The sequence below is a fragment of the Panthera tigris genome, chromosome A2 (genome assembly GCF_018350195.1).
Source record: "Panthera tigris isolate Pti1 chromosome A2, P.tigris_Pti1_mat1.1, whole genome shotgun sequence".
Lineage (NCBI taxonomy): Eukaryota > Metazoa > Chordata > Mammalia > Carnivora > Felidae > Panthera > Panthera tigris.
Window position 1 is genome coordinate 133,848,175 of NC_056661.1, and position 26,240 is coordinate 133,874,414.

General features: G+C 37.9%; 1 protein-coding gene across 2 annotated transcripts in view; it reads left to right on the forward strand.

Moving 5' to 3' along the window:
- The first annotated feature begins 341 nt into the window (after positions 1-341).
- CAPZA2 (capping actin protein of muscle Z-line subunit alpha 2) overlaps positions 342-26,240 on the forward strand; it is a 69,439-nt gene continuing 43,540 nt past the window's right edge. For both annotated transcript variants that reach the window (XR_006212147.1, XM_042970518.1), the window contains exon 1: positions 342-651. Coding sequence is in view for 1 of the 2 variants with exons in the window: in XM_042970518.1 (XP_042826452.1) it covers positions 346-651 (306 nt within the window). In the remaining variant the exon portion in view is untranslated. The remainder of the gene's footprint in view (positions 652-26,240) is intronic.

The following is a 26,240-nucleotide window of genomic DNA, read 5'->3' on the forward strand; positions in this document are numbered from 1 at the left end:
GAAAACAGGGGTTTCTCCGGATTTTATTTAATGTTGTATATTCCCAGGGACTAACATAGTACCCGTCACACAATAAAGAACCAATAAATATTTCTTAAATGAATACATGGATATATCAAGAACAATGTTCTAATTATGGGCTGGGTTATGTGTACATATTTCCATAAAAACAGTATTTTTCTGGTAATTTTTAAAAAAGATTGTTTAAAAAGCTTCTATTCGTACACTTTATCACATTTGAGCTAGCACAGTTGAGGGCTTGATGGGAACACAATCAAGGGCTCAGAATGTACTCGTCGCAGACTGGGTCCATATGGTCACTAGTGGAGAAAGGATCCTATACTCATGATGCTGACAAGTCTGCAGCGGGCGGCGGTAGGCGACTCCTCCTCCCTCCCAGGCCTTCCAGCCTCCTGCGCACGCGCACAGCCTCGTGCAGACCCCCCGCGGGCCGGCTGGAGAGAGGCGGGGCTCCGGGGCGCGTGCGCGGCGACCTGGGCTGCGGGCCCCTCCCTTGGCGGAGGCGCGCGGCGCGGAGGACCGCACGGAAAGGGGGAAGTCAGGTGGCCGCTGCCGCCGCCGCCGCCGCCGCGGTTTGTCGCCAGAAGGAAAATGGCGGATCTGGAGGAGCAGTTGTCTGATGAGGAGAAGGTAAGTGCCGCGGAGGTGGTGGAGTCCGTCATCGGGGAGTCAGTAGAACCCTGGCGTGTCAGCCCGGATTCTGGCCGCCGGGGAAGGGCATTGGTTTGTGCCCTCGGCTGCCCTTCCTCCTCCTCTCCTCGCTGCACCCTAGTGCCTGCCCCTGTCAGTCACCCGAGGCCCCGCGCGGGGGCAGGTCTCTGGCAGGCCTGCTCGCTCCGCTCCGCTCCTTGTAGGGTGTGTGCTCCGAAAATAGGAAGTAGGAGCCGGGCGGCGGCGCCTGGCGCGGAGGCGGGGGGCGCGGGGGGCGCAGAGGGCGGCGGCCGCTGGGAACCCTCTCGTTCCTCCTCTGTCGCGGGGCCCTGCGCGGGGTCTGGGGACTGCAGACGGGTCCGTGTCCCGGCCTGGGAGCGGCCCAAGGGCGGTGCTCTGCCCGATGGCCTGGCCGAAGACTGTAGCCCGGGTGAGGGGTAAAGGAAAAAAAAATCGCTTAGGAAGACCTTCGCTTCTCCCTTCTACTCCCTCCTCCCAGAAACAAAATGCTTCCTTTTCTGGTTCTCTACGCTTTTTTTCCTTTCCCCGTGGAAGTCTCCCTCCCCCTCTCCTTTTTTTCCCCCCTTTTCTTTTTTCGGCTTTAGCATTAGGCTTGCAGCTTCCGTGTTCCCTGAAAGGCAGCGGAGTGGTTCACAAAAAGACCCCCTCCCCATGGTTGTTTTCTGCCCCGGTTGGCACTAGCCCCTCTGGGGGGCGATTTGGTGGCGCTCCACCGTCCTGCTAGGACTTCTGAAGAGGGGAGATTGTGCAGCTCCTTTTGCTTTACCTTAGATGCTATGACAACATTGGAACCAGATGAACGATTTAAATTCTCAGGCATTTAAAATAAGAAATCTGATCATTGAAATAGTCTCTCTTGTTCGCCGTTTCCTTTGGCTACTGTGAAGGCGCATTCCCTGGTGAAGAGGGGGGGGGGCCTACTAATTTTGAGTATTTTTCTGGGAAGGACTTGGACGTTTCTCAAACTCAGAAGTGACTGACATAACCTGTGAATACAGTTTTCCAAGTGTCCACTCTTAATTTCAGTGTTCTTTTTTTTTTTTTTTTTTAACTTCCCGAAGCAGAACCGCGGTGTATGAAACACACACACCTCATGATGTTTAAGAAATCCTCATGTAAGCCTAAGGATGTTTTCAGTTGGAACTCCCTGCCCCAAGTGTTTTTATATCCTGTAATATAAACTTGCACCGAAATGTAATGTTCTGTCTCCTTCCCGATGTGAATATGCAGAAGTCGGCCTCATCTTCAATTTCGGAAGTCTTTTTCTTTCTCTTGTGCTCTTCGGTGAAAGTGATAATAAAAGGACAAGATGGGGAGAACCAAGCAGATCCCTGTATACATAAAAGTTGCTGTGCCATATTCACATGTGTTACATTGATAAATAACCAGGAGTTGTCATCTGAAAATTTATGCAACCGGGCACACGCATATTTAAAGTGCTGAAAAGTTTTTAAAGGAATTCTCATGTTTTTATTCTACCGTTCTTAAGTACTGATGAGTAGTTCAAGTGGCTAGAATCTGGCTGAGGATTGAGTATTCAGTGTGGGAGTTAATACAGTCCTGTCATGTGTTGTAAAGGCCTAAAATAGCAAAGTTTTTTCAAAATGAGATGACAAGGTTCCTCATTATCTGGGCATTCTCAGGGCACTAAGCTCCATAAAGGCGGAGGGGTAGGGTGTCTTATTCTCCAGGCTGCAACACAATGGTTTAAGAGTAAATGAATGAAAATTCTAATTTGAAGGAATTTGGTGTTTTTGTTTTTATTTCGAGTTTTGTAAGATTATTCTGAAGATATTTTCATATAGATTTCATTGATATATTTAGTGATTAAGAAGACAGCTGACCAAACTTCTGGGTTAAATTCAAGTAACTAGTTAAGTGAAATTCTAACACTTTTGTCATTTCAGTTATCTAAATGTTTTTTTAATCTTTTGGGAGTAGGACAGCTGGGTATAGAATCAGAAGTAGAATTTTAAAAGGTGGCATTTTTAAACTAATATTTAAATCGTGTTACTTTTTCTGCCACCTTGTTTGTAATTTTCAAAAATAAGCTTTTAAAATTTTTAGGTTGTTGGAATTTCCATTATTGATTGCAGATCTGAAGAAGGCAAGCTATTAACTTACATAATACTCATACTTTGTATATGCATGGCTCAGTTAGACGCTAGATTCATTAATTTGTTGTAAGTTTGAGGTAGGTTTTATTGTTACCATTTCATGTAATACCATTTTACAGATACGGTCAGAAGCTTTAAGTAATTCTCCCAAGGACACCTAAGTAAAAAGTGACAGAGGTGGTATTTAAACCTGTTTGTCTGAAACCAAAGTTGATGCTCTTGTGGCATTATGTTTCCTTAGTAAATGATGATAGGACCCTCTTCTGGGTTTATTTTTGTGTTTAATTTGTTGATGGCTAATGTTGAAAAAACAAACATAGTTCTTTTTGTTTGTAATAAAAATTGTAAATACCAAACATTAAATAATGTTGGGTTCTAAATTTAAGTTGTGTTTGATCATTTTAGAGCAAAGTTTATTACTGTTTAACACGTTTAAAAATTTTACGCTACTGGTATAGTTTCATATCTGATAGGAAGCATTTTAGAAATTAATCTAGAATAACATCTTTGCTTTTTAAAATCATGTACAATTGCTTTGTGAGGATACCACTGTGAAATTTAATAATCTTTCACCTTTGGCCCCTGGGTTAATAGGGAATAAAATTATCTGAAGAAGCGCAGTGAAGTTCTTTAAAGTTTCATTTGTTGTAGTGTATCTGACTGATCTTTTTTCATAGTTTAGAAACTCTAGGCCAAAAATAATTCATGTTTTCCACTTCTGGGGTCAGCTGCATTGTACAGCAAAGCATTTTTGTGAATTTGAAATTATATGAAATTATGGTATAAGGCTCAAAGCAGGAGAATTATTCGCTTCACACCCCTCTGTACAGTGGGAAGTCACTCCTAAGCTCCAGAAGGAAGACAGTTATTTGTTGGAAAGGATCCGGCTCCCCTCCCCCCCCTTCCTCCACCCTGCATAATCCCTCTCACCTTTCCCCAGTGATTAGCGGTCCACTTCCATAGTTGCAACTTTTATATCTTTGTAAATGTGTCTTGAGTATATAGCTCGGCCCTAACTTCTCTTCTGAGCACTGGTCGCACATTTTTATTGTTGGTCCTTTTTACAGGAGATAGTTAATAAGATGTGTTTAAATGGAACCTTCCTACAAGTAAATACATGAAGTCCCCTCCCCTTTCCCCCTACACAAAGTGGGGCAGAAATCTATCTCCTCTTACTCATTTTTCTCCTCTTTTCCCATTATTCTGGTCATCCAGGTTTTTAACTTCAGCTTTAACTTTTGTCTCCTTGAGCTCTGTACCTTACAATCTGTTTCCGAATCTTGTCACTTCTATCATCAAAATGTTTCTTATGCTTAAAAAGGTAATTCATTGATATTAATATTTAGTTTATTACTTCTCAGTTGACCAGACTATTAACTGTTGTTACTTATGTTATTAACTACTCTTGTTTAGTAATAAAATTTTACTGTATGAACGGAATGCAAATTGATTGTAGCTGCTCTGAGACTACACAGTTAAGGAAATAAATAAAGGCAGGGGAAGAAAAGTAGGGTTAGAAGAATGTCATAGCTGGTCTTTACCTTCTGTTGTATTTGCCACTGCTAGGCTTTTATTGTAAACTTTCTAGACTAATGCCTCCAGCTTCTTGTATCCAAGCCATGTTTTAATATGTTTATATATTCCCAAACTTTTAGTTGCTGAATCCTCCATTGCCTTTACTAGGAAGCTCAACTCTTAAAAATCATATTCATGGCCTTGTGTTCCATTCTAACCTAAATAGGTCTGACTCCAATATGTGTACTGTTATTTAATCATACTGTGAATTCAGAGACCTACATGCTAGTCCATGTCTAGCACCTTGGGTAAATTATTTAGCCTCTCAGCCTCAGTTTCCTCTAAAATGTGAGGATAAGTGTAAATGGTACCTGGCATGTAGTAAACACACAATACATTATAGTTATTTTTATCTGCAGATGACTTCTTATCCACTTTGAGTGTTGGTACTGCTCCCTGATCTGTCCTTTTTTTTTCTTTTTTTGAAAGATGAAAATCTTACTCATTCCTCAAGATTTATCTCAGATCACATGACTGGTTTAATAACTCTTCTGAACTCTGTATCATTAGTATTAAATACAATTTTGCATAACAGTTATGTGCTTAACTGTCTTTTTCCTCTTGTTCTGGAATTCCTAAGTACAGAAATAATATTCTTAGCATCTGTCATTATGCTGCATGTGGTGAGTAGAAGGGTTCAATGAGTGAATGAAAAAGGAATTGTGAATTCACAAAGTTAAAACAGTTTTATGAAAAGTAGAAGTAACATATAAAGTCAAGTTTTTGAGGGAAAATTTAGGGTACATGAATTTTTCATTTCTAAATAATGCTATAGATTTTAAAGATTTAGATAATCAAATGAAATTCTTGGTGCTCAAGGTACAGGTACAGCTCCATATTGGCTATGGTTTAAATCATTCACACATGCTAAATATTCTTTATAAGTAGTTTATATAGTTCTCCCTCACTATATAATCATAATTTGGTTTCAGAAGTTTTGTTAGGGGGCCCCTGGGTGGCTCAGTCGGTTAAACGTCCAACTTTGGCCCAGGTTATGATCTCACAGTTTGTGGGTTCGAGCCGCGCGTCGGGCTATGTGCTGACAGCTTGGAGCCTGGAGCCTGCTTCAGATTCTGTGTCTCTCCATCTCTCGGCCCCTCCCCTGCTCATGCTCTGTGTCTCTCTGTCTCTCAATAATAAGTAAACATTAAAAAAAATTTTTTTTTAAGTTTTGTTTGTATTTGAAAGCAATGTAAGTTGCAATCATAATTAATGTAAAATTTACAGTGTTCTTATTAACCAGAAAGTAAACTAAACCAGTAAGCTATTAATGTAGAAAATATTCATTCCTAATTTCATTCTGTAGACGAATGATTCTGTCATTGGATGAACAGAATGTAAAACTTCCTGTAGCAAGCAGAAACTTTATAGCTGCTGTATCATTAATGGAGTTTTTTTTTTTTAATTTTTTTTTAACGTTTATTTATTTTTGAGACAGAGACAGAGCATGAACGGGGGAGGGGCAGAGAGAGAGGGAGACACAGAATCCGAAGCAGGCTCCAGGCTCTGAGCCATCAGCCCAGAGCCCGACGCGGGGCTCAAACTCACAGACCGCGAGATCGTGACCTGAGCTGAAGTCAGACGTTTAACTGACTGAGCCACCCAGGCGCCCCATTAGTGGAGTTTTTTAGACTTTGCACATTAAAACAAGTTGGTAGTACTTTTTTCAGTGCTTTTGGGAGCCATTTCTACATAAAATAAGGATAGTTAGATACATAGAACGTTGTGTCTTAGTGTAAAAACATAGGATGTAAAAACAGAGCAGAGAGTGCAAAGTAATGTTTAAAGTTGAAAAGCATGACTGGAAAACTTGACCTGTCGTTCTGTGCTCTGACCTAAAAGCCTGATTGCCTGAAGCAGTAACTTACTGCAAAAGATTTGTGCATGTCAGAAAAAAAACTAGGGGTTCCATAAAACCATCTATAGTTGTCAAAAAAGGAGAATTTCACAAATTTTGTTTTGAAGGTTAGATGTATTCTCTTTACATTCTTTCTCTTACAGCATTTAAGCATTTCACTTTGAACCTAATGTCTGAGAACTTTTCCTTACACATTTTAGCTCATAATGTTTGTATTGACTGTGAATGGAAATAATTTTTGAAAACTGCCTCCACGTTTATTCATTTACCAAATATACCATACTTCATTGATTCCAGTACTCATAATTTTCCATATTTTAAATATGCCTGGGTGCCTCAGTTGGTTGAGCATTCAAACTCTTGATTTCGGCTCAGGTTGTGATCTCGCAGTCATGGGATTGAGCCCTGTGTCATGCTGAGTGTGCAGGCTACTTAAGATCCTGTCTCTCTTCCTTTGCCCCTCTCTTCCACTTGGGTGTGTGATTCTCTCTCTCTCTCAAAAAAAAAAAAAAAAAAGAAAGAAAAAAGAAAAAGATCTCTGGAATCAGGTTCCATTGTGCAATCAACAGCTTATGATATTAATCAGTAGCGGTTTTTCTTTTTTAGTGGTACATTAAATTATGCCTCTTACATTGATTGTGAATCAAAGTAAGCAAAGATATAATGCGACCACTAACAACCCAAAATCTTGGCATGAGGGGCTTGGGGAAGGGAGCTTTATATGGCATCTCCTTACACATTCTAATTAATATGTCTAATGTGGATCAGCAGCAGAAGGGCCCTGCTCAGTGAAGGCATGTAGAGTTTCAGGCTGTTGGAGGATTTCAGTGTAAACTTGGGCTTTTTGATGTGGTATGTGTATATAATGGAATATTATTCAGCCATGAGCCAGAATAATATCTTGCCATTTATGACAACATAGAAGGACCTTGAGCACATTATGCTAAGTGAGATAAGTCAAAGAAAGACAAGTACTGTACGATATCCCTTAAAATGTGAAATATAAAAAAGTCGAGCCCACCAGAGCAAAATGGTGGTTACCAGGGGATGGCGGTTGGGGGGATAAGACTGATAGTGTTTAAGAGTACAAACTTGTAATGAGTTGTAAATAAGCCATAGAGATGTGATATACAGTATAGTGAATATAGACAATAATACATAAAGTGTGTATAATATAAAATAGTAATGATAAATATTGCTTCAATGGCAGTCATTAAGAATATATAAATGTATCAAAGTAACATGCTGTACACTTTTTTTTTTTAAGTTTATAGCAAGAGCGTGAGAGGGGGTGGGGGCAGAGAGAGAGGGTGAGAGAGAATCCCAGGCAGACTCTGTGCTGTCAGCGCAGAGGCCCGTGTGGGGCTCAATCTCACGACTGTGAGATCATGACCTGAGCTGAAATCAAGAGTTGGATGCTTAACCATCTGCGCCACCCAGGCACCTGATTTTTAAAGTTGCCCCTCCCTCACCACACATGCACTTAGAGATCATTACACTACTGCTCAGGTTTTAGTTAACTAAAGCAAGTTATATCTATAAACCTAATTTCAGAAGGGTCAGGGGAGTAAAAGAGAATTGTAGCATTTGTGACTAGCAGTAATGACACCATGTATTAAGTTTCAGACTCACTGAAGTTTGGTGATTTGATCACCTGTTTGGTAGATGAAATATTATAGATTCAAAGATAAATTATACACACACACACACACATATATATATACATATATATATATATATATGGATGTATACATAGTATAGCATCAAAAAGTAATAAGTTCATGGAAATTCAGAAGACAGAAAAATTACTTCTGCCTAGGAGGATGGTAGACATCAGTTGGGGTGCAGGCTCATGCTTCAGTGCACAACAAAGGAAGTAAAAATAGGAAACTGGGAATGAACAGAGAGTATGAGTTATATTAGGTGTTTTGCAAGTTAAGAGATGCAAAGATGAACTGTGCTACTGAATAGCACAGGGTTTTCTCAGCCTCAGCATTATTGACACTTGGGGGTCAGAAAACATTGCAAGGGCTGTCCTATGCACTGTAAGATGTTTAATAGCATCCTTGGCTCACATGGTGCCAATAACACCTCCCTCCCCTCCCCCTGGCATGATAATCAGATTGTTCTCTATAGGACAAAATTGTCCCTGGTTGAGCACCTTGGCTCTAGACATACTATAGGAGCTAGTAAGAAGAGTGGGAACTTGAGTTAAGTGTTGAGACGTGACTTAAAGTAGTTTCACAAGCCATGAAGAAAAAAAACATTGCTAACAGATTTCAGAGTTGGAATCAACAGGACTTGGTGAGTGAATGTAGTGGAAATGGGAGAATCAGGGATAACTGAACGTTAAAATCTGGATAACTAGGAAGTGGTACCACCATTAACTAGGGAACTCAGGAAGAGGATGGACAGCTGGGAGGAGTAATGGTGAGTTTGACTCAGGTTATACTGAAATGCTAGCAGAATGTCTGTTTGAACATGCCTAGAAGATAGGGAAACAGAAATGGAACTTAGAAAAAACAGTCCCAGATATTTTATACAGATTTGGAAATTTCTCTTTTGTGGCCACAAGATGGAATGAAACTGTTAAAAGAACAAGCTTAGACATAGCAAAGAGGAGAGGTCAGAGAGCATATACTTTTGCATATACACTTATTTAGAAAATATAAGAAGGAGAGAAACAAAAAGGTGAGGGATGATCCTTGAAGTAGAAATCTGTGTTGTAGTACAGAGTAGGTGCTAATGTCACAGAACTTGAAGAGAATTTCTAGAAGGAGCAATAACAGCGTTTCAGAGATTAAGAAGGAATATAGGTTTGAGAAAAGCCTTTATATTTAAGATAAAGGGATGAGAAACATTTTATCTATGGTATGCCACTATCTATACTACATTAATCTCTCAGTTGTCAGAGTAATTTTGTTGTTATACCTGTTTTATAGGGGGAAAACTAGCACAGATAAGGCTATTTAAGCAGTGGACTAGAGATCACTGGTGGCCTTTTTTTTTTTAAGTTTTTATTTAAATTCCAGTTAGTTAACGTACAGTGTAATAGTAGTTTCAGGTGTACAATGTAGTGGTTCAACACTCCCATACATCATCCAGTGCTCATCACAACATATGCATTCCTTAATCCCCATCATCTATTTCACCCATCCCCTCTGCCCACCTCCCTTCTGGTAACCATGAGTTAGTTCTCTATAGTTAAGAATCTGTTTCTTGGTTTGCCCCTTTCTCGCTCTCTCTCTCTCTCTCTCTCTCTCTCTCTCTTTCCCTTTGCTCATTTGTTTTGTTTCTTAAATTCCACATATGAGTGAAATCATGTGATATTTGGCTTTCTCTGGCTAACTACTTTGCTTAGCATAATAGTTTCTAGCTCTGTCTATGTCCTTGCAATGGCAGTATTTCATTCTTTTTTATGCTTGGGTAATATTCCATTTATGTATTTGCCACATCTGTATCAGTTTGCATTCCCACCAACAATGCCAGAAGGTTCCTCTTTCTCCACATCCTTGCCAACACCTGTCATTTCTTGTGTTCTTGATTTTAGCCATTCTGACGGGTGTGAGGTGATACCTCATTGTAGTTTTGATTTGCATTTCCCTAATGATGAATGATATTGAGCATCTTTTCATGCGTCTGTTGGCCGTCTGTATGTCTTCTTTGGAAAAATGTCTGTTCATGTCTTCTGACCATTTTTAATTTGGATTCATTTTTGAGATGTTGAGTTTTAAAAGTTCTTTATTTTGATACTAGCCTTTTATCAGGTATGTTATTTGTAAATATCATCTCCCATTTCATAGGTTGCCATTTATTTATTTATTTATTTATTTATTTATTTATTTATTTATTTATTTATAAATAAGTGGGCTTCATACCCAGCGCAGAGCCCAGTATGGGGCTTGAATTCACAACCCTGCGATCAAGACCTGAGCTGAGGTCAAGAGTTGGCCATTTAACCAACTGAGCCACCCAGGTGCCCCTTGTAGGTTGCCTTTTAATTTTCTTGATTGTTTCCTATACTGTGTAGAGGCTTTTTATGTTGGTATATTCCCAAAAGTTTATCTTTTGCTTTTGTTTCCCTTTCCTCAGGAGTCCTATCTAGAAAGAGGTTGCTACAACCAATATCAAAGAAGTTACTGCTGACGTTTTCTTGTAGGATTTTTATGGTTTCCTGTCTCATATTTAGGTTTCTCATACATTTTGAGTTTATTTTCGTGTATGGTAAAAGAAAGTGGTCCAGTTTCATTCTTTTGCATGTTGCTGTCCAGTTTTCCCAACACCATTTGTCGAAGAGACTTTTTCCCTCTTTCTTGCTTTGTCAAAGATTAATTGACTGTAATTGTGGTCACAAATAGAAAATAGAAAACATTTGTGAGTTTTCTATTCTGTCCTTTTGATCTGTGTGTCTGTTTTTGTTCCAGTACCATACTGTTTTGATTACTGCAGTTTTGCAATATAACTTGAAGTCCAGAATTGTGATGTCTTCAGCATTTTTTTTTTTTTTCCAAGATTGCTTTGACTATTTGGGGTCAATTGTGGCTCCAAACAAATTTTAAGATTGTTTGCTCTAGCTCTGTGAAAAATGCTATTCGTATTTTGATAGGGATTGCATTAAATGTGTAGATTGCTTTGGGTAGTATAGACATTTTAACAGTATTCTTCCAATCCATGAGCATGGGATGTCTTTTCATTTCTTCCAGTTTCTGTCATCAGTGTTTTATAGTTTTCAGAGTACAGGTCTTTCACCTCTTTGGTTAGGTTTATTTCTAGGTATCTTAATTGTTTTGGGTGCAGTTGTAAATGGGATTGATTCCTTGCTTTCTCTCTGCTGCTTCATTATTGGCATATAGAAATGCAACAAATTTCTGTACTTTGATTTTGTATCCTGAAACTTTACTGAATTCATTTAACAGTTCTGGCAGTTTTTTGGTGGAGTCTTTTGGGTTTTCTATATAGAGTGTATCATGTCATTTGTGACTAGTGAAAGTTTTACTTCTTCCTTACCAACTTGGATGCTTTCTATTTCTTTCTGTCTGATGGCTAGGACTTCCAGTACTATGTTAAATGAAAGTGGTGAGAGTGGACATCCCTATCTTGTTCATGACCATAGAAGAAAGGCTGTCAGTTTGTCCCCTTTGAGGATGATATTAGCTGGGGGTTTTTCATAGATGGCCTTTATTATGTTGAGGTGTGTTTCATCTAAACCTACTTGTTCAGGTTTTTTATTATGAATGGAAGTTGTGCTTTGTCAGATGCTTTTTCTGTAGCTATTGAAATGATCATATGGTTCTTATCCTTTCTTCTAATATGATATATCACATTAATTGATTTGCGAATATTGAACCACCCTTGCAACCCAGGAATAAATCCCACTTGATTGTGGTGAATGATTTTTTTTTAATGCATTGTTGGATTTGGTTTGCTAGTATTTTGCTAGTATCTATGTTCATCAGAGATACTGGTCTGTAGCTCTCTTTCTTTGTGGTGTCTTCATCTGGTTTTGGTATCAGGGTAATGCTGGCCTCATGGAAAGAATTTGGAAGTTTTCCATCATTTTCTATTTTATATAGAATAGTTTGAGAAGAATAGGTATAAACTCTTTAAATGTTTGGTAGAATTCACCTGTGAAGCCATCTGGTCCTGAAATTTTGTTTGTTAGGAGTTTTTGATTACTTATTCAATTTCGTTGTTGGTTATCAGTCTGTTCAAGTTTTCTATTTCTTCCTGTTTCAGTTTTGTTAATTTGTATGTTTGTAGGAATTCATCCATTTCTTCTGTCCAGTTTGTTGGCATAATCTCATATAAGTGTTTGTATTTCTGTGATGTTGGTTATTTCTCCTCTCTCATTTGTGATTTTACTTATTTCGGTCCTTTCTCTTTTTGATAAGTTTGGCAAGAGGTTTATCAATTTTATTTTTTCAAAGAACCAGCTCTTGATTTCATTGCTCTGTTCTATTGATTTTTTTTTTTTTTAGTTTTCTCTATCATTTATTTCTGCTCTAATCTTTATTATTTCCTTCCACTGGTTGCCTTTAAGAGAGCAATTTTATTAGAGCCCTGCAGCAGGGAGCAGGTAGAGAAAAGCCAGATTACCCAAGTCTAAAAGGTGTGTATATGCTTTTCTTCTTCCAGAAATGGCCTTTCGTTCATGTCTTGCATTGTAAACAATCCTTCGGTAACCAGACCAAAAACTTCCCTCATGACTTTTATATCCTGGCCTATCTATGCTCCCTTAGAAATTTGTATATACCTTTATTATAACATTTACCAATTTTTTAAATAGATTTACCCGGTTTTCGTAATTCCTTTGTTCTTCAAGAGCAGGCCTTGTGTTTTACTAATCTTTGTAATTCCAGTAGAGTGCCTGGCATACATTAGATCATTGGTTTTCAACTCTAGCTGCACATTAGAATCAATTGGAGAGTTTATAAACAAACTTGGATGCACAAGCTTCACTTAAGGTGAGGCCTCGAGCCTTTGTACCCTTGTAAAACAAACAAAAAAAAGCTTCCCAGATGATTTGAATGTGCCATGGGGTTGAATGTCACTGTATTAGATGCTCCATAAATGTTAACTAAAGAAAGGTAAGAAGTGGCAACAATAAGTATAAACTATTTTTGAAAAAATATGATAATGAAACAAAAGAGAAAGGATAGGCATTACTACTTCATTTTTTCCTACTCTTTAATTTAGGAATACTTTATTTTTTTTAAGATAGAAAAAATTTAGGAATGTTCATGGACTAAGGGAGATGATTCAGAGGAGATAAAGAAATTGAAAATTTAAGATAAGTAATAGTTTATACATAACTTCTTTTTCAGTTAATGATAATGCCTACTTTGGACTCATGGGTTTTTTAGTATTTTATTTTATTTTATTTTTATTTTATTTTATTTTAAGGTTTATTTATTTATTTTGAGAGAGAGAGAGAGGGAGAAAGAATCCCAAGCAGGCTCCATGCTGTCTGCGCAGAGCCTGATATGGGGCTCGAACTCATGAACTGTGAGATCATCACCTGAGCCAAAACCAAGAGTCAGACGCTTAACTGACTGAGCCACCCAGGCACCCCATTTTGTAAATAAATGGTAAACACGTGTTTAAAGAAAAATTGCTTTTAACTCAGTAGATGATCTAGTTTTAGATTGATAGGGACTCACTCAAAATGATAGTTATACTATACAGGAAAAAATTCTTGAGGAAAACTTGTCAAATTATCACTTTTAAGTATATTCAAAAAAAGGTTGGCTATAACACAGCCTACAATAATGATCACTTCATCATAAACTATTTAAATATGATAGAGTTCAAAAAAGTGTTTTGTTTTTTTTTTTTTAATTTTTTAATGTTTATTTTTGACAGGGGTGGGGTAGGGGCAGAGAGAGAGGGAGACACGGAATCTGAAGCAGGCTCCAGGCTCTGAGCTGCCAGCACAGAGCCCGACGCAGGGCTTGAACCCACGAACTGTGAGATCATGACTTGAGCTGAAGTCAGTCAGTCACTTAACCAACTGAGTCACCCAGGTGCCCCCCCCAAAAAAGTGTTTTCTATTCTCATTTTACTCGTAACTCTCAAAAAGACATGGAAATTTTTTACAGTTGTAGGAAACAGTGTCAAGTAATTTTGTAGTTGAAATGGGAAAATGCCCATAAGTTCTTTTTAACTTTACTATTAGTCTCTAAGGCAGTGAACCTTTTTGGTATCACATTCCTTGAGAATCAGGCGAAACTTGATTCCTTGGATTCCTTTTTTCAGAAGAGGATATGTAAATTTTGCATATACAATGCCTTCTAGGGCAGTGGGTATAATAACTGGCCACCCATCAGGATCACCTGGGGAGATTTTGTGAAATACAGGCTTCCGGGTCTCAGTACTCTAGAGATGGATTCAGTAGATCTGGAATAGAACATGAGATCCTCTATTTTTTTCAAAAGCTTTCCAAGCAAATTTAACAGGCATCTAGACTTGGGAAATCTTAACTCTAATGTCTCCTGACTTGATCAGGGAAGAGATAACTATGTGGCATAATGTCCAACATATGGGAATTAAAGGGGATATTGGCAGGGTTCTCAGGTAAACTATAAGATGCCTCATTAAGGAGGCACATTATCCATTGAGGAACATTTATCCTCAATGTTTAAGATAAACAACAAATAATTTTTAGTGTAGATCTTTCCCATGCAGCTACTGTGCAGTACTGTTTGCTTCTAAATTTAATGGTAACAGATAGCTATTTGTGTGGTGTGTGTGTATATGTGCTTCCATGCACTTGCATTGTCTGCTTTTTATACTTTCATCTCCTTCCCCCTGTTGCTCAAGTCTTTTTCAAAAATTTAAATTTGTTGTCAGCTTACTCTTAAAGCTGCTTTGCTGAGGACACATGGAGTTTATGTGCAGCTAGCCCTTCCGCTTTGTTCTCCTTCCTGAAGAAGGTTTTCGGTCCTCTTCGGCAGTGTAGATATCAAATAAGATTGCACACTTCAATATTCTGTAGTCCAGGAAGCATAGGATGGTAAGGCACCGCTGCTTCATAGAATTGAGCCACAGGTAGTCATCTTTCTGGATATTGTGACTAATCTCTTTCCATCACTGTGGTGATGCTTGGCTTCTACACATAGTAGTCCAGGATGATGTGCAGATGCCACATAACTCATCAGTATTATTTGCTTTGCTTATCATCTGGCCTCTTTATCAAATTGAAGAGTGTGTGGAGACGCTGATTTCTGTCTGTAGGATCAGAGTGTAGGCATGTTTTACACAATATAAAGGACATCAACTCCCCTCTTGCCTGCAGCACCTGAGGAACAGTTTGTGGCAGGCAGCATCCCAGCATTAACGAAATACTTCTTTAACTGTCTGCAATCTGAGATAGCTCTGATCCTAAATGAGTACCTGCCAACATTCACAAAGAGAGAGTGGTGCTGGGTAGAAAGCAAGAGATAGTTTTCTATGAGTTTATCAAAATGAATCTTAGCTTTAGTCAGTGAAGAAGATGGTATTCTTTCCTTTATTAGGTAAAGGATTTGGAGAATTCTCTCTTTTTTTTTTAAGTTTATTTATTTTTGAGAGAGAGAGAGAGAGAAAGAGAGAGCATGTGAGTGCCTGTGGGGGTGGGGCAGAGAGAATTCCAAGCAGGCTTCATCCTATCAGTGCAAAGCCAAAATCGTGGCTCAAACCTACCACCATGATATCATGGCCTGCGCTGAAATCAAGAGTGAGTCGCTTAACCTAGTGAGCCACCCAGTTGCTTCTTGGAGAATTCTCTTTCAGAATAGTGGAATCAACTTCCTTTGATACTGAAAGATGAATATCCTTGGGGCGCCTGGGTGGCTCAGTCGGTTAAGCGTCGACTTTGGCCCAGGTCACGATCTCACGGTCCGTGAGTTCGAGCCCCGCGTCGGGCTCTGTGCTGACAGCTCAGAGCCTGGAGCCGTTTCAGATTCTGTGTCTCCCTCTCTCTCTGCCCCTCCCCTGTTCATGCTTTGTCTCTCTCTGTTTCAAAAATAAATAAACGTTAAAAAAAAAAAAAAAAGATGAATATCCTTGTTTTTCCCTTGTCTGAACAGTTTAATCATTTAAAACTGAATTCTGTCCACTTTCTTCAGACATTTGTGAGGATTCTGACCCAGAGAAGGTTGACCAGTCTCAAAAGAGTACCAGGTTGATGGGGTGCCTGAGTGGCTCAGTTGGGTAAGCATCCGACTTGGCTCAGGTCATGATCTCGCAGGTCATGATCTCACAGCTGTGCTGACAGCTCAGAGCCTGGAGTCTGCTTCACATTCTGTGTCTCCCTCTCTGTCTGTCTCTCTCTCTTTCTCAAAAATAAATAAATATTCAAAACACAATAAAATAAATTAAAAAAAAAAGAGTACCAGGTTGGCCTAGTGTTCATTTTTGAGAAAGTCCATTTGACTTTCAGGTCTTCTAATTTGCTTTATCAAAGAACATTTCTCCCTATTTAGTGAACTGATTTAATAAGGATACTAGCAAAGAGTTCTTCATAGGCCACGCAGTAAAAGAGTGGAGGAATATTACCTTAAAGTTGTGGCAGAGTTTCTAATTCATCTTCCATTCCACTGGCCACATCCACAAGACTTATCCCAATTACTTGATCCCTCAGTAGAGTTGCAGAAGATGTTTAATCTACATCATTATTTTCAGCTTTCATCTATAAGTATATAGTTATTCTTAAATAAAAATTGAGTACTAAGAATTTTAGAGCTCTCTTTTCAAGACACTTGGTTAGCTCCTGAATTTCAGGACTTTATTTGTAAATTTTTTGTTGCCTGTAACAGCACTTTGTTATCTGCAGCCTTTGTCAGGATGGCTCAGACGTTTTCCCTTCTTTTAATGTAAGTGTAACTGTCAACCTTTCAGTCTTCCCTTCCATTAGAGGATAGGAAACTAGGTACCACACTTGTAGATTTATGTCTGAAATAAAAGTAAGGATCTTTGAAGAATCTCTCTCATGCCCTTCTAATGTTTGGACTATATATATTGGCTTATTTGCTTGCTTAAAATATATTTTAAATAACTGAGTTTCCTGCTTCTTAGCCCCCAGTTATATATCTTAATTTCAGCTTCCCAGTTCAGTGAAATCTTGTTTAAGTCCCCCATTCTTCATTCTGTTTGTGAGGGAGGGATTCCTGCCTTAGGGTTATGTGGATGGCTGAACACACAACACTTGACGCTGGACAGATGAGATGAACAGCAGTGTATTAATCCTATATACTCAACAGCCCAGGAGAAGGGGACACCACACACAATGTAGGGCCACTTGGAAGTTGCACTTGGGAACAGAGTGAACAAGCAAAAGCCATGGGATGCAAGTTTTGTAGTATCAAGAGGGTGGAGTGATCCCTGGTTCCCACAGGAGGATGTGATCAACTTGTTTGAATAATTGCCCAGGCTGGCCGGGAACTGAAGCAGGGATAACAGGAACTGTGTCTGTCCCCTGTGATAAGTAGGGTTGTCTGGCTAAGGGACCTTACTAGCAGGAGCAGAGGATGAGAATTTGCACTTAGGCCATTCCAGGCCCTCCTGGTTTTCCCTAGATGTCAAGACACACATAATATCGGTCCTTAACTTTAGGCCTTATACCACAGATCTTAATAGTAGTAACCCTTTATCAGAAGTATTTACTGGGGCTCCTGAGTGGCTCAGTTTGAGCGTCTGACTCTTCGTTTCAGCTCAGGTCATGATCCCAGGGTCATGGAATCAAGTCCCATGTTGGGCTCCCCGCTGAGTGTGGAGCCTGCTTAAGATTCTCTGTCTCTCTCCCTCTGCCCCTCTCCCCCACTTGCAAGTGCACGCTCTCTCAAATTAGGGGGAAAAAAAAGGATTTACTATGCTGTGCTAAATAATATATCAAAAAATTGTAATAGTATAATTTGATCTTTCAGTTTACCTTTGTTGGTGATCTTCTAATATTTTACAAAGTTTAAGATATTCTGTTATGTGCAATTTTATTACAGTAGATAAAAGATGGCCAAATCGTATGTATGCAGTGATATAGAGGCATGAAAGCCGAGAGTTCTGTTCGAAAGACTGAATGGAGTGCTGGGGCTCCAGTACTGTGTGTATGTGGGATGAGAAAAAGAATGGATAGACTGTAGGAGCTAGAAAGTGGCAGAGTAAAAAAAGGTAGTAGCTATTATTTGAGTGCTTACTCTGTGCCAAGCACTTTTCTAAGTGTGTTAATCTCATTTACTGCAAATAAGACAACTGAATTTAATTTGCTTATAGTCATACAGGTAGAAGGCAGTAGAGCTGTAGTCTTAAGTCCATACAGTCTGATTTTAGCATTTATGCTGTTAACAGTTATATTTTATAGCCTTCAGATAATGGAGAAGCTTTATATGTCATGTTAAGGACTTTGGACTTTATTTTGTTGGCAGTTGGGGAGCCATTAGATTTAGGAAGAAACATGATGAGAATTTGCATTGAAAAATATCAGTCTGGGGCACCTGACTGGTACCTGACTGGTACCTGACCTGGGTACCTCGATCGGTTAAGTGTCCTGACTTGATTTTGGATCAGGTCATGATCCCCCACATTGTGAGATCTTGCCCCACATCAGGCCTGCTCTGACAGTGCTGAGATTATAGGGCCTGCTTGAGATTGTCTCTCTCCCTCTGTCTCTGCCCCTCCCCTCCTCTCTCAAAATAAATAAATATTAAAGACAAAAAAAGAAAAAAGTATCAGTCTGATGGTAGAATGGGAAATGAATATTGAAGAAGAATATGAGATTAGAGGCAGGACTGTTGTTGTAGCAATGCTGAACAAAGATTTGAGCAAGAGAGATAGACACTATTCATGTGACTGAGGGAGAGGGAAAAATGGAATGATTTCTAGGTGGTGCTAGTAATTTTAAAAGAATAGCAAGGAGTAGGTTAGGGTGAGCTGGTCTGAAGTATCTTTGAGACATTTTAATGAAGATTTCTAGTAAATAAGTTATACTTAGAAAAATGCATCTTGATCTTGACAAACGAGTTGGATGTATAGATCTGAGAGCTGTTGTTGTGTGGTGATAAGGGAAGTATTGGACATAAGTGAGATTGCCCAGAGTTTTCTTTTGTTCCCAGCCTGTCTTCAGAACCATCATAGAAAAGTGATGCTGTTCTGGGAGGTAGCTCTGTGAAAAGCCTTGGAGTGTATTTCAAAACTTCGTTCACATCCCAATTCTGGACCTCTGTTTTCTTTCATAAATTAAAAGTAGTAACAGCAGTCTCAGAGAGTAATTGTAGATAACATTTTATTTTACCTAACAGAGGTAGGAGTTTCAACAGGTTAAGAAATAATGGTATATTTCATCCCCTTGATTTCCCTGTAAAAAATGGAAGTTTAGAGGGGCACCTGGGTGGCTCAATTGGTTAGTTTGTCTCTTGGTTTTAGGTTCAGGTCATGATCTCATGGTTCGTTAAATTGAGCCCCACGTCAAGCCCCTTTGTCAGTGTCCAGCTCTGTGCTGACAGCAGGAAGCCTGCTTGGGATTTCCCTCTCTCTCTCCCTCTCTCTGCCCCTCCTCCCCTCAAAATAAATAAACTTTTTAAAAAGTGGGAGTTTATAGAAGTTAAAAAAAAACTTGTGTACAGATCATTTGTCTTAGATAAAAGTCTAGATCTTTCACATTCCCACCATGCAGCTAGGAAACCAGCTTTTTCTCCTGGTTTTTGGGATGAGCAGAGTCAAATAGGGAAAGAATGATTTCCAAGTGAGGAGAAAGGATGTCAGTGTGTGGAAGTGAATGCATTACAAAGAACACAGAAATGCCTGGGCATATGCCACCTTTGTATCACTGTAGGGCACAAAGAAACTAACATGTAACATGAAAATGTCTGTGTTCCAGGGCTATTTTTAAGAAAACTAGAGCTATATCAAGGTGCCTAAGTGGCTCATTTGGTTAAGCGTCTGACTTCGACTCAGGTCATGATCGCGCGGTTCATGAGTTCGAGCCCAGCATCAGGCTCTCTGCTTTGGATCCTCTGTCCCCCTCTCTCTGCCCCTCCACTGTTTGCACACACACTCCCTCTCTCAAAAAATGAATAATAATTTAAAAAACCTAGAGTTATACTAATACAAGTATACTTATTGTCTACTACTGTTACTGTGAATGATAGCTAATATTACTTATTTACCCAAGTTTACATAGCTAATGAGTAGTGGAGATGAAAATCCAGCCTGGTTAGTCTGGCTCCAGAGAGATACACTATACAGCTTCTTTATATTAGCATAAGTTTTTGTGGTTTTCACTGTAATTTATTTGAAAATTAAGTCTCTGTAAAATTGTACTAGTGATAACTTAAAATTTTTGTCTTATTGAAATACTGTATTTCCTGACTGTTCTCAGTAAATGAGAGTTTATTCTTGCTTATACATTTGTTCAACTATCTACTGAGTGCAGAGTATAGGGCAGAGGCAGCAGGAATCCTGCCTTGAAAGGAGATTGAATGTTTGGTGATTCAACAAATATTTGAGAGCCTGCTATCTGCCAGGCACCATTCATTCTAAGCACTCAGATACAGTATTCCCTCTCTGATTTTCTTTTTCTTTTCCCTCTGAATTTTTTTTTCTTCCAAACGAAATCAGTGCTAAACAGTGAGGGTTTTGGAAGCATAAGAGATGGAAAGTTAGCTTTTTTTTTTTTTTTTTTTTAAGTAAGTTCAATAGGAGATTTTAATAGGATTTTTTGAGAATAAATTCTAACATATTTGCCTGTGAGATGTCGGATACAGCTATAACATTTGTATAGTTTGGTGCAGTGACTTAGAACTGAAGTGTTAAGATTTTGACTTATTTTACCCTGTATTGTTTACTTGGTCTACCCTCTTCCCTAAGATGTCCTACTTCAACAATCCTTATCATTTGAGTCTTCCCTGCAAACAGAAGCTAGTTGATGAAATCTATGTAGAGTTCAAATGTAGACATTTCATTACTGTGGAATTTCTTAGAAAGATGACTTCAGTTTATTCAGTATGAGCATTGAGATTACCTGCTTAATGAATTGTGCACTGATAAAGGAAATGACTAAAGACATTATCTGACCATCAATTTAAGCGAGAATGTCCCAGTATTTTTTAAGGAGATGGAGACAGATTCCCTAGGTGGTATAGATTAATGCCAACATATTAGACTCTGTAATTCAGAATGAAAGCCTAAGGTTCTTAACTTTTGTTTCTTTAAAATTTTACCTTCTTTTTTTTTTTTTTTTTTTTTTTTTTACTGTATTTTCTATTAAAAAAGCAAAATGTTAGGGGCACCTGGCTGGCTTAGTCAGTTGAGCATGCAACTCTTGGTCTAGGGGACTTGAGCTCAAACCCCATGTTGGGTGTGGAGCCTACTTCAGATAAAGCAAACAAAATGTTGGATTTTGTGTACTGTAGCAATAAAAATCAATGTTCAGTGTTTGACTCTTAATTAGAAAGTAAGCAAATAGTATTATCATGGTTACTAAGAGTGTTTTTACATGGTTTTTTTTTTTTTTTTTAGATCTTATTTATTTTTTAAGTAATCTCTATACCCAACGTGGGGCTTGAACCCCACAACTCCAGGATCAAGAGTCACACGCTCCATTGACCTAGCCAGCCAGTTGCCCCTAAGTTTTTATTTTAATCACCCGGTGAAGGTCATGACATGTGTGCTCCTTAATCTCCATCACCTGTTTTACACCCCTCCACACTGGTAACCATCAGTTTGTTCTTTATAGTTAAGAGTCTGTTTTTTTGGTTTGTCTCGTACTCTTTTTTTTTTTTAATCCCTTTGTTCGTTTGTTTTGTTTCTTAAAGTCCACATATGAATGCACTCATGGTATTTGTCTTTCTCTGACTTGACTTATTTCACTTAGTGTGATACTCTCTAGCTGTGTCCATGTTGCTGCAAATGGCAAGATTTCATTCTTTTTTATATTCCATTATATATATATGCCACATCTTGTTTATCCATTCATTGTTTGATGGACACTTGGGCCGCTTTCATATCTTGGTTATTGTAAATAATGCTGCTTTAAACATAGGGGTGCACGCATCCCTTTGAATTAATGGTTTTGGATTCCTTGGGTAAATACCCAGTAGTGCGATTGCTGGTTCATAGGGTACTTCTATTTTTAACTTTTTGAGAAACCTCTGTGCTGCTTTCTTTCCACAGTGGCTGTACCAGTTTGCATTCCCTCCAGCACTGCAGGAGAGTTCCTTTTTCTCCATATCCTCATCAATACCTGTTGTTTCTTGTCTTGTTGATTTTAGCTATTCTAACAGGTGTGAAGTAATATCTCATTGTAGTTTTGATTTGCATTCCTTGAGGACAATTAACGATGAGAATCTTTTCATGTGTCTGTTGGCCATCTTTATGTCTGGTTACTAAGTTTTAACGTTAACATTTTATACATACATTAAAAAAATAAGATAATACTACCATATGTATAAGAAATTTAAAATTTTTTTAGTTGAGATATAGCTTACCTGCCATAAAATGTACAAGTCTTAAATGTTCGCTTCAGAAATTTTCGGTTTTTTAAAAAGTTTATTTTGTATGTTTTTGAGAGGGAGCGCACACATGCATGTGGGTGATGCAGAGGGGGTGAGAGAGAATAGCAAGGAGGCTCCATGCTGTCAGCGCAGTGCCTGACATGGTGTTGGATCTCACAAATCATGAGATCATGACAGCCAAAATCAAGAGTGAGTTTAACAGACTGAGCCACCCAGGCGCCCCAAATTTTCACAATTTATATGCAACCACCATTCACTTAAAGAATATTTTCCATCACCAAAAAAGTTCACTCATGCTTCTTTCTAATCAATCCCTGCACCCTTTGCCCAACCATGCTTTAACTTTTGTCACCAAAGATTAGTTTTCCCTGATTTTGGATGTCATGAAAATGGAATCACACAGTGTGTATTTTTTGTGTGTATCTGGCTTGTTTCCACTTAACTTGATTTTGAGATTTATTCATGGTGTTGCTTGCATTAGTACCCCGGTTTATTTATCCATTTTCCTCTTGATGGGCATTTGGGATTATTATGAATAAGGCTGCTATGAACGTTCCGGTCTTTTTGTGGACATATGCATTCATTTCTCTTGTGTAAATACCTTATGAGATTGCTGGGTCACAAGAGAAAACTCCTGAAGGTAAGTCATTTTGATGGGTTATACAACAAGTTTTTTGTCATTTGAAAATCTGTATTAAACAATTAGAGCCCTCCTCAAACAAAATTTGTGTAGATGTTTAATGAAAATTTGAAGTGAAATTAAATACGTTCAGCCATAGGTGAAACATCAAACAAGTACCCATTCACCTTGTTTTTATAAGGTCTAAGCTATAACAAATTGTTTTTGAGTCTCCAGAATCATGAGTTGTTTTAAATTATTGTAAACAAACAAAAATGGTAGATAGGGTCATATCTTAATTAGAACTCAGGTTATTAGAATCCTCTAACCCAAATTTGTTTAACTTAGGACACAGTGGCTCATTGTGAATTACAGCAATGTCTAAACAACCATGCTAGAATTTTTATGTATAAAAATGAATTATTCATTACTTCCAGAGACAACCACTGGAACTCTTTAAAAACAAGTTCTTTGTGAGAAGAAATGGGATTTTAATTTAATTTTACATCACTTATGTGATATTTTCTTACTGTTAACCAGTGTCTCCATAATAACAGGACAGCATCTCTTACTATTGCCTTCTGATATTATTGAATATTCAGAAATTCCTTGAGGAAATTATATTTTTGTAATTACTACCTGAATAATGACTCCTAAATTCATCAGACACATTTTAGAAGTACTTGGAATTTATTAAAGCATGTGACAAGTTTTTCATATCTGTGACTGAAATAAGGGAGTAACCCATATTTTTAAAATATGGTGCATATGTAAGATACTTTCTTCTTCTTTTGTGTTGCTTCACCGGGGAAAAGATGTACATTTTAACAAATAACATTAGGTTGTTTTATTTATCCATATGACAGTGTAATAAAAAAAAAATGGATCTCCATCCCATATCATACACAAAAATCAGTCCCTAGTGGAGTAAAGACCTAAATGCAAAGAGCAAAATTTTAAAGTAAAAATATATATATATATGGGAGGAAATCCCCACAACCTCAGAGTAGAGGAGAAATTTTTTTCCCACTAAGTACTTGACTGTTTAGGGCTTTCTCTTATATAACTACAGTGCAGTTATCAAAATCAAGAAATTAAACATTGATACAATACTATTTTCTAATCTACAGACCCTATTTATATTTCACCAGTTGCTGATCCAGGATCCAATCTAAGATCACATTGAATTTTACTGTAATGTCTCCTTAATTTGGAACAATTTCTCAGCATTATCTGTCTTCTGTGACCTTCACACTTGAAGAGTACAGACTGTTTTGTAGACTGCACCTCAATTTTGGTTTGTTTCCTCATGATTAGATTCAGCCTATGAATTTTTGGCTGTAAGAGATATTATGTCCTCAGTATATGCTATTAGGAGGCACATGATACCAGTTTTTCCTCTTACCTATAACTGTGATCATTTGGTAAAGGTGGTGTGTGGCAGGTTTCCTCAATGTAAGTATATAATTAAGTATTTGGAAAGATACTTTTCAGACCATGTAAATGTCCTGTTGTCATTTTATCATACTTTTACCCACAAATTTTAGCATCTATTGATTTTTGCATGCAACAGTTATTGCAGTGGTCATCCAAGGTGATTTTTATAATTCAGTCATTCCTTCTACATTCATTAGTTGAAATCTGTTGTAATGAGGAGCTTTCCCTTGTTCATTCATTTCTTTGTGTCAGTGTAGACTCATAGATTCCTATTTTATTCTGTGAGTTACTACCCATTACTATCATTACTTAATTTGTTGTTTGAATTGTGGAATTTCTTTTAAAGGAAGAAAGAAAGCTCATAAGAAAAACAACGTACAAAAAAATTTTTGACAGTAATACTTTTGTATTATCTCAGTTGATGGGCAGAAGTTATTTTTTTATTTATTTTTTTTGCAGGACAAATGTATTCTGACATTTTGGATATTATTTTGAATACGCTATTTTCTATATAAGTAACTTTATAGTCATATGTTGTTATCTGTTCTTTTACCAGAAGCACAAAGGAATGGAATATACTTTCTATGTTATGTTTATCTTTTTGTATACATTTTACACAAAATATTATTTGGATCCAAGAACAAGAAAAGGAAAAATATAGCTGTTTCAGCTTTTAGCTCAGGTTAATGCATTAAGCTCTACATTAGTAGGGTTAACTTTTTAAAACTATCCTTCTTGGTACAGTTGTTACGAAGTATGCCTGTCAGATGCCAGTGACTAACACAGATAAGAGTTAATCTTCCATCTAGCCAAACCTTCCTCCCCAAAAAAGCCTCCCAAGTCCCCCACCCCTACCAATCTAGAATTGCAGTTTAGAAATACAATGAAATAACTCTTTATTGCATCCGACTCCAATTTAGAAGGACTTGATTTCAAATAATACATGGAAGAAGATGGTGGGTAATGCAGAAGATTTAGCAGAGGGCCTGGGAATGTATCTAATAATTTACTGGGCTCTTCCAGGAAAGCTATAATATTCCCAGGGGTAAATAGAGTAAAGCTCCATATGTATTAGAAAACCTTTGAGGAAATATGTTTTTTATTATTTTCAGGAATTCATTCTACTCTTGAGAACTCTTGTATGACCTTTTTCTTTTCTTGGATTTAGAAGTGGTCTAGAATAGTTTTAAAAATTAAAAAAAATGTCAGCTAAGAAAGATGGATGTAAGGACATGTTGAGTCTATAACTGTGCTTAAAAGATACCTTGATGATTGAACAATTTTTTAGAAGACAATTAAGCATTTACCGTGGCGGATGTATTTCCTTTCCTTTATCACCTGAGAAATCCAAAAAATCACATTCTTCTTAGTTGGTGAAATTCACAAAGACCAGATTACAAAACTCCAGGCATAGCTGGTATAATCCAAGTTGTGTTTTGGGTTCTCAGACAGCTCCTATGACCTTCCAACCCTTAATGGTACTTCTTTTAATCCACCATTCACTTTAGGTATTGTGAGCAGTTGTTAACTTTTTGGTCACTGTGTACTAAGTGCATACATTTAGTGCAATGACAAAGGCAAATAAGTCTGTAGGGAAAAAAAATTTAGATCATTTTTGCTTTCTTGGTAAAAACTCTAAGTAGAACTGATTAAAACTCTGAATGGTATATGCCTTTTTTTGAAACAACTTAAAATTTTAAAGCTCAACAACTTAGCAATTAGTAAATATGCTATATGTATACTGCTTGCTATTAGTACTTTAATTTTGCCAGTTTTATAAGTCATTAGGGCTGTGAAAAACAATTACCTCAAAATTCTAAATGTTTTTGAAAAATATTGATAAGTTCATCAGCAAGTTACCACAATTTTTATTTGTTGCCTTTAGTAATGATTAAGACTTCGTTTTTAATGCTAACAGCTCCTTATCTTAGTGGAGGGGGCGGCGGGTGCAGAGCAGC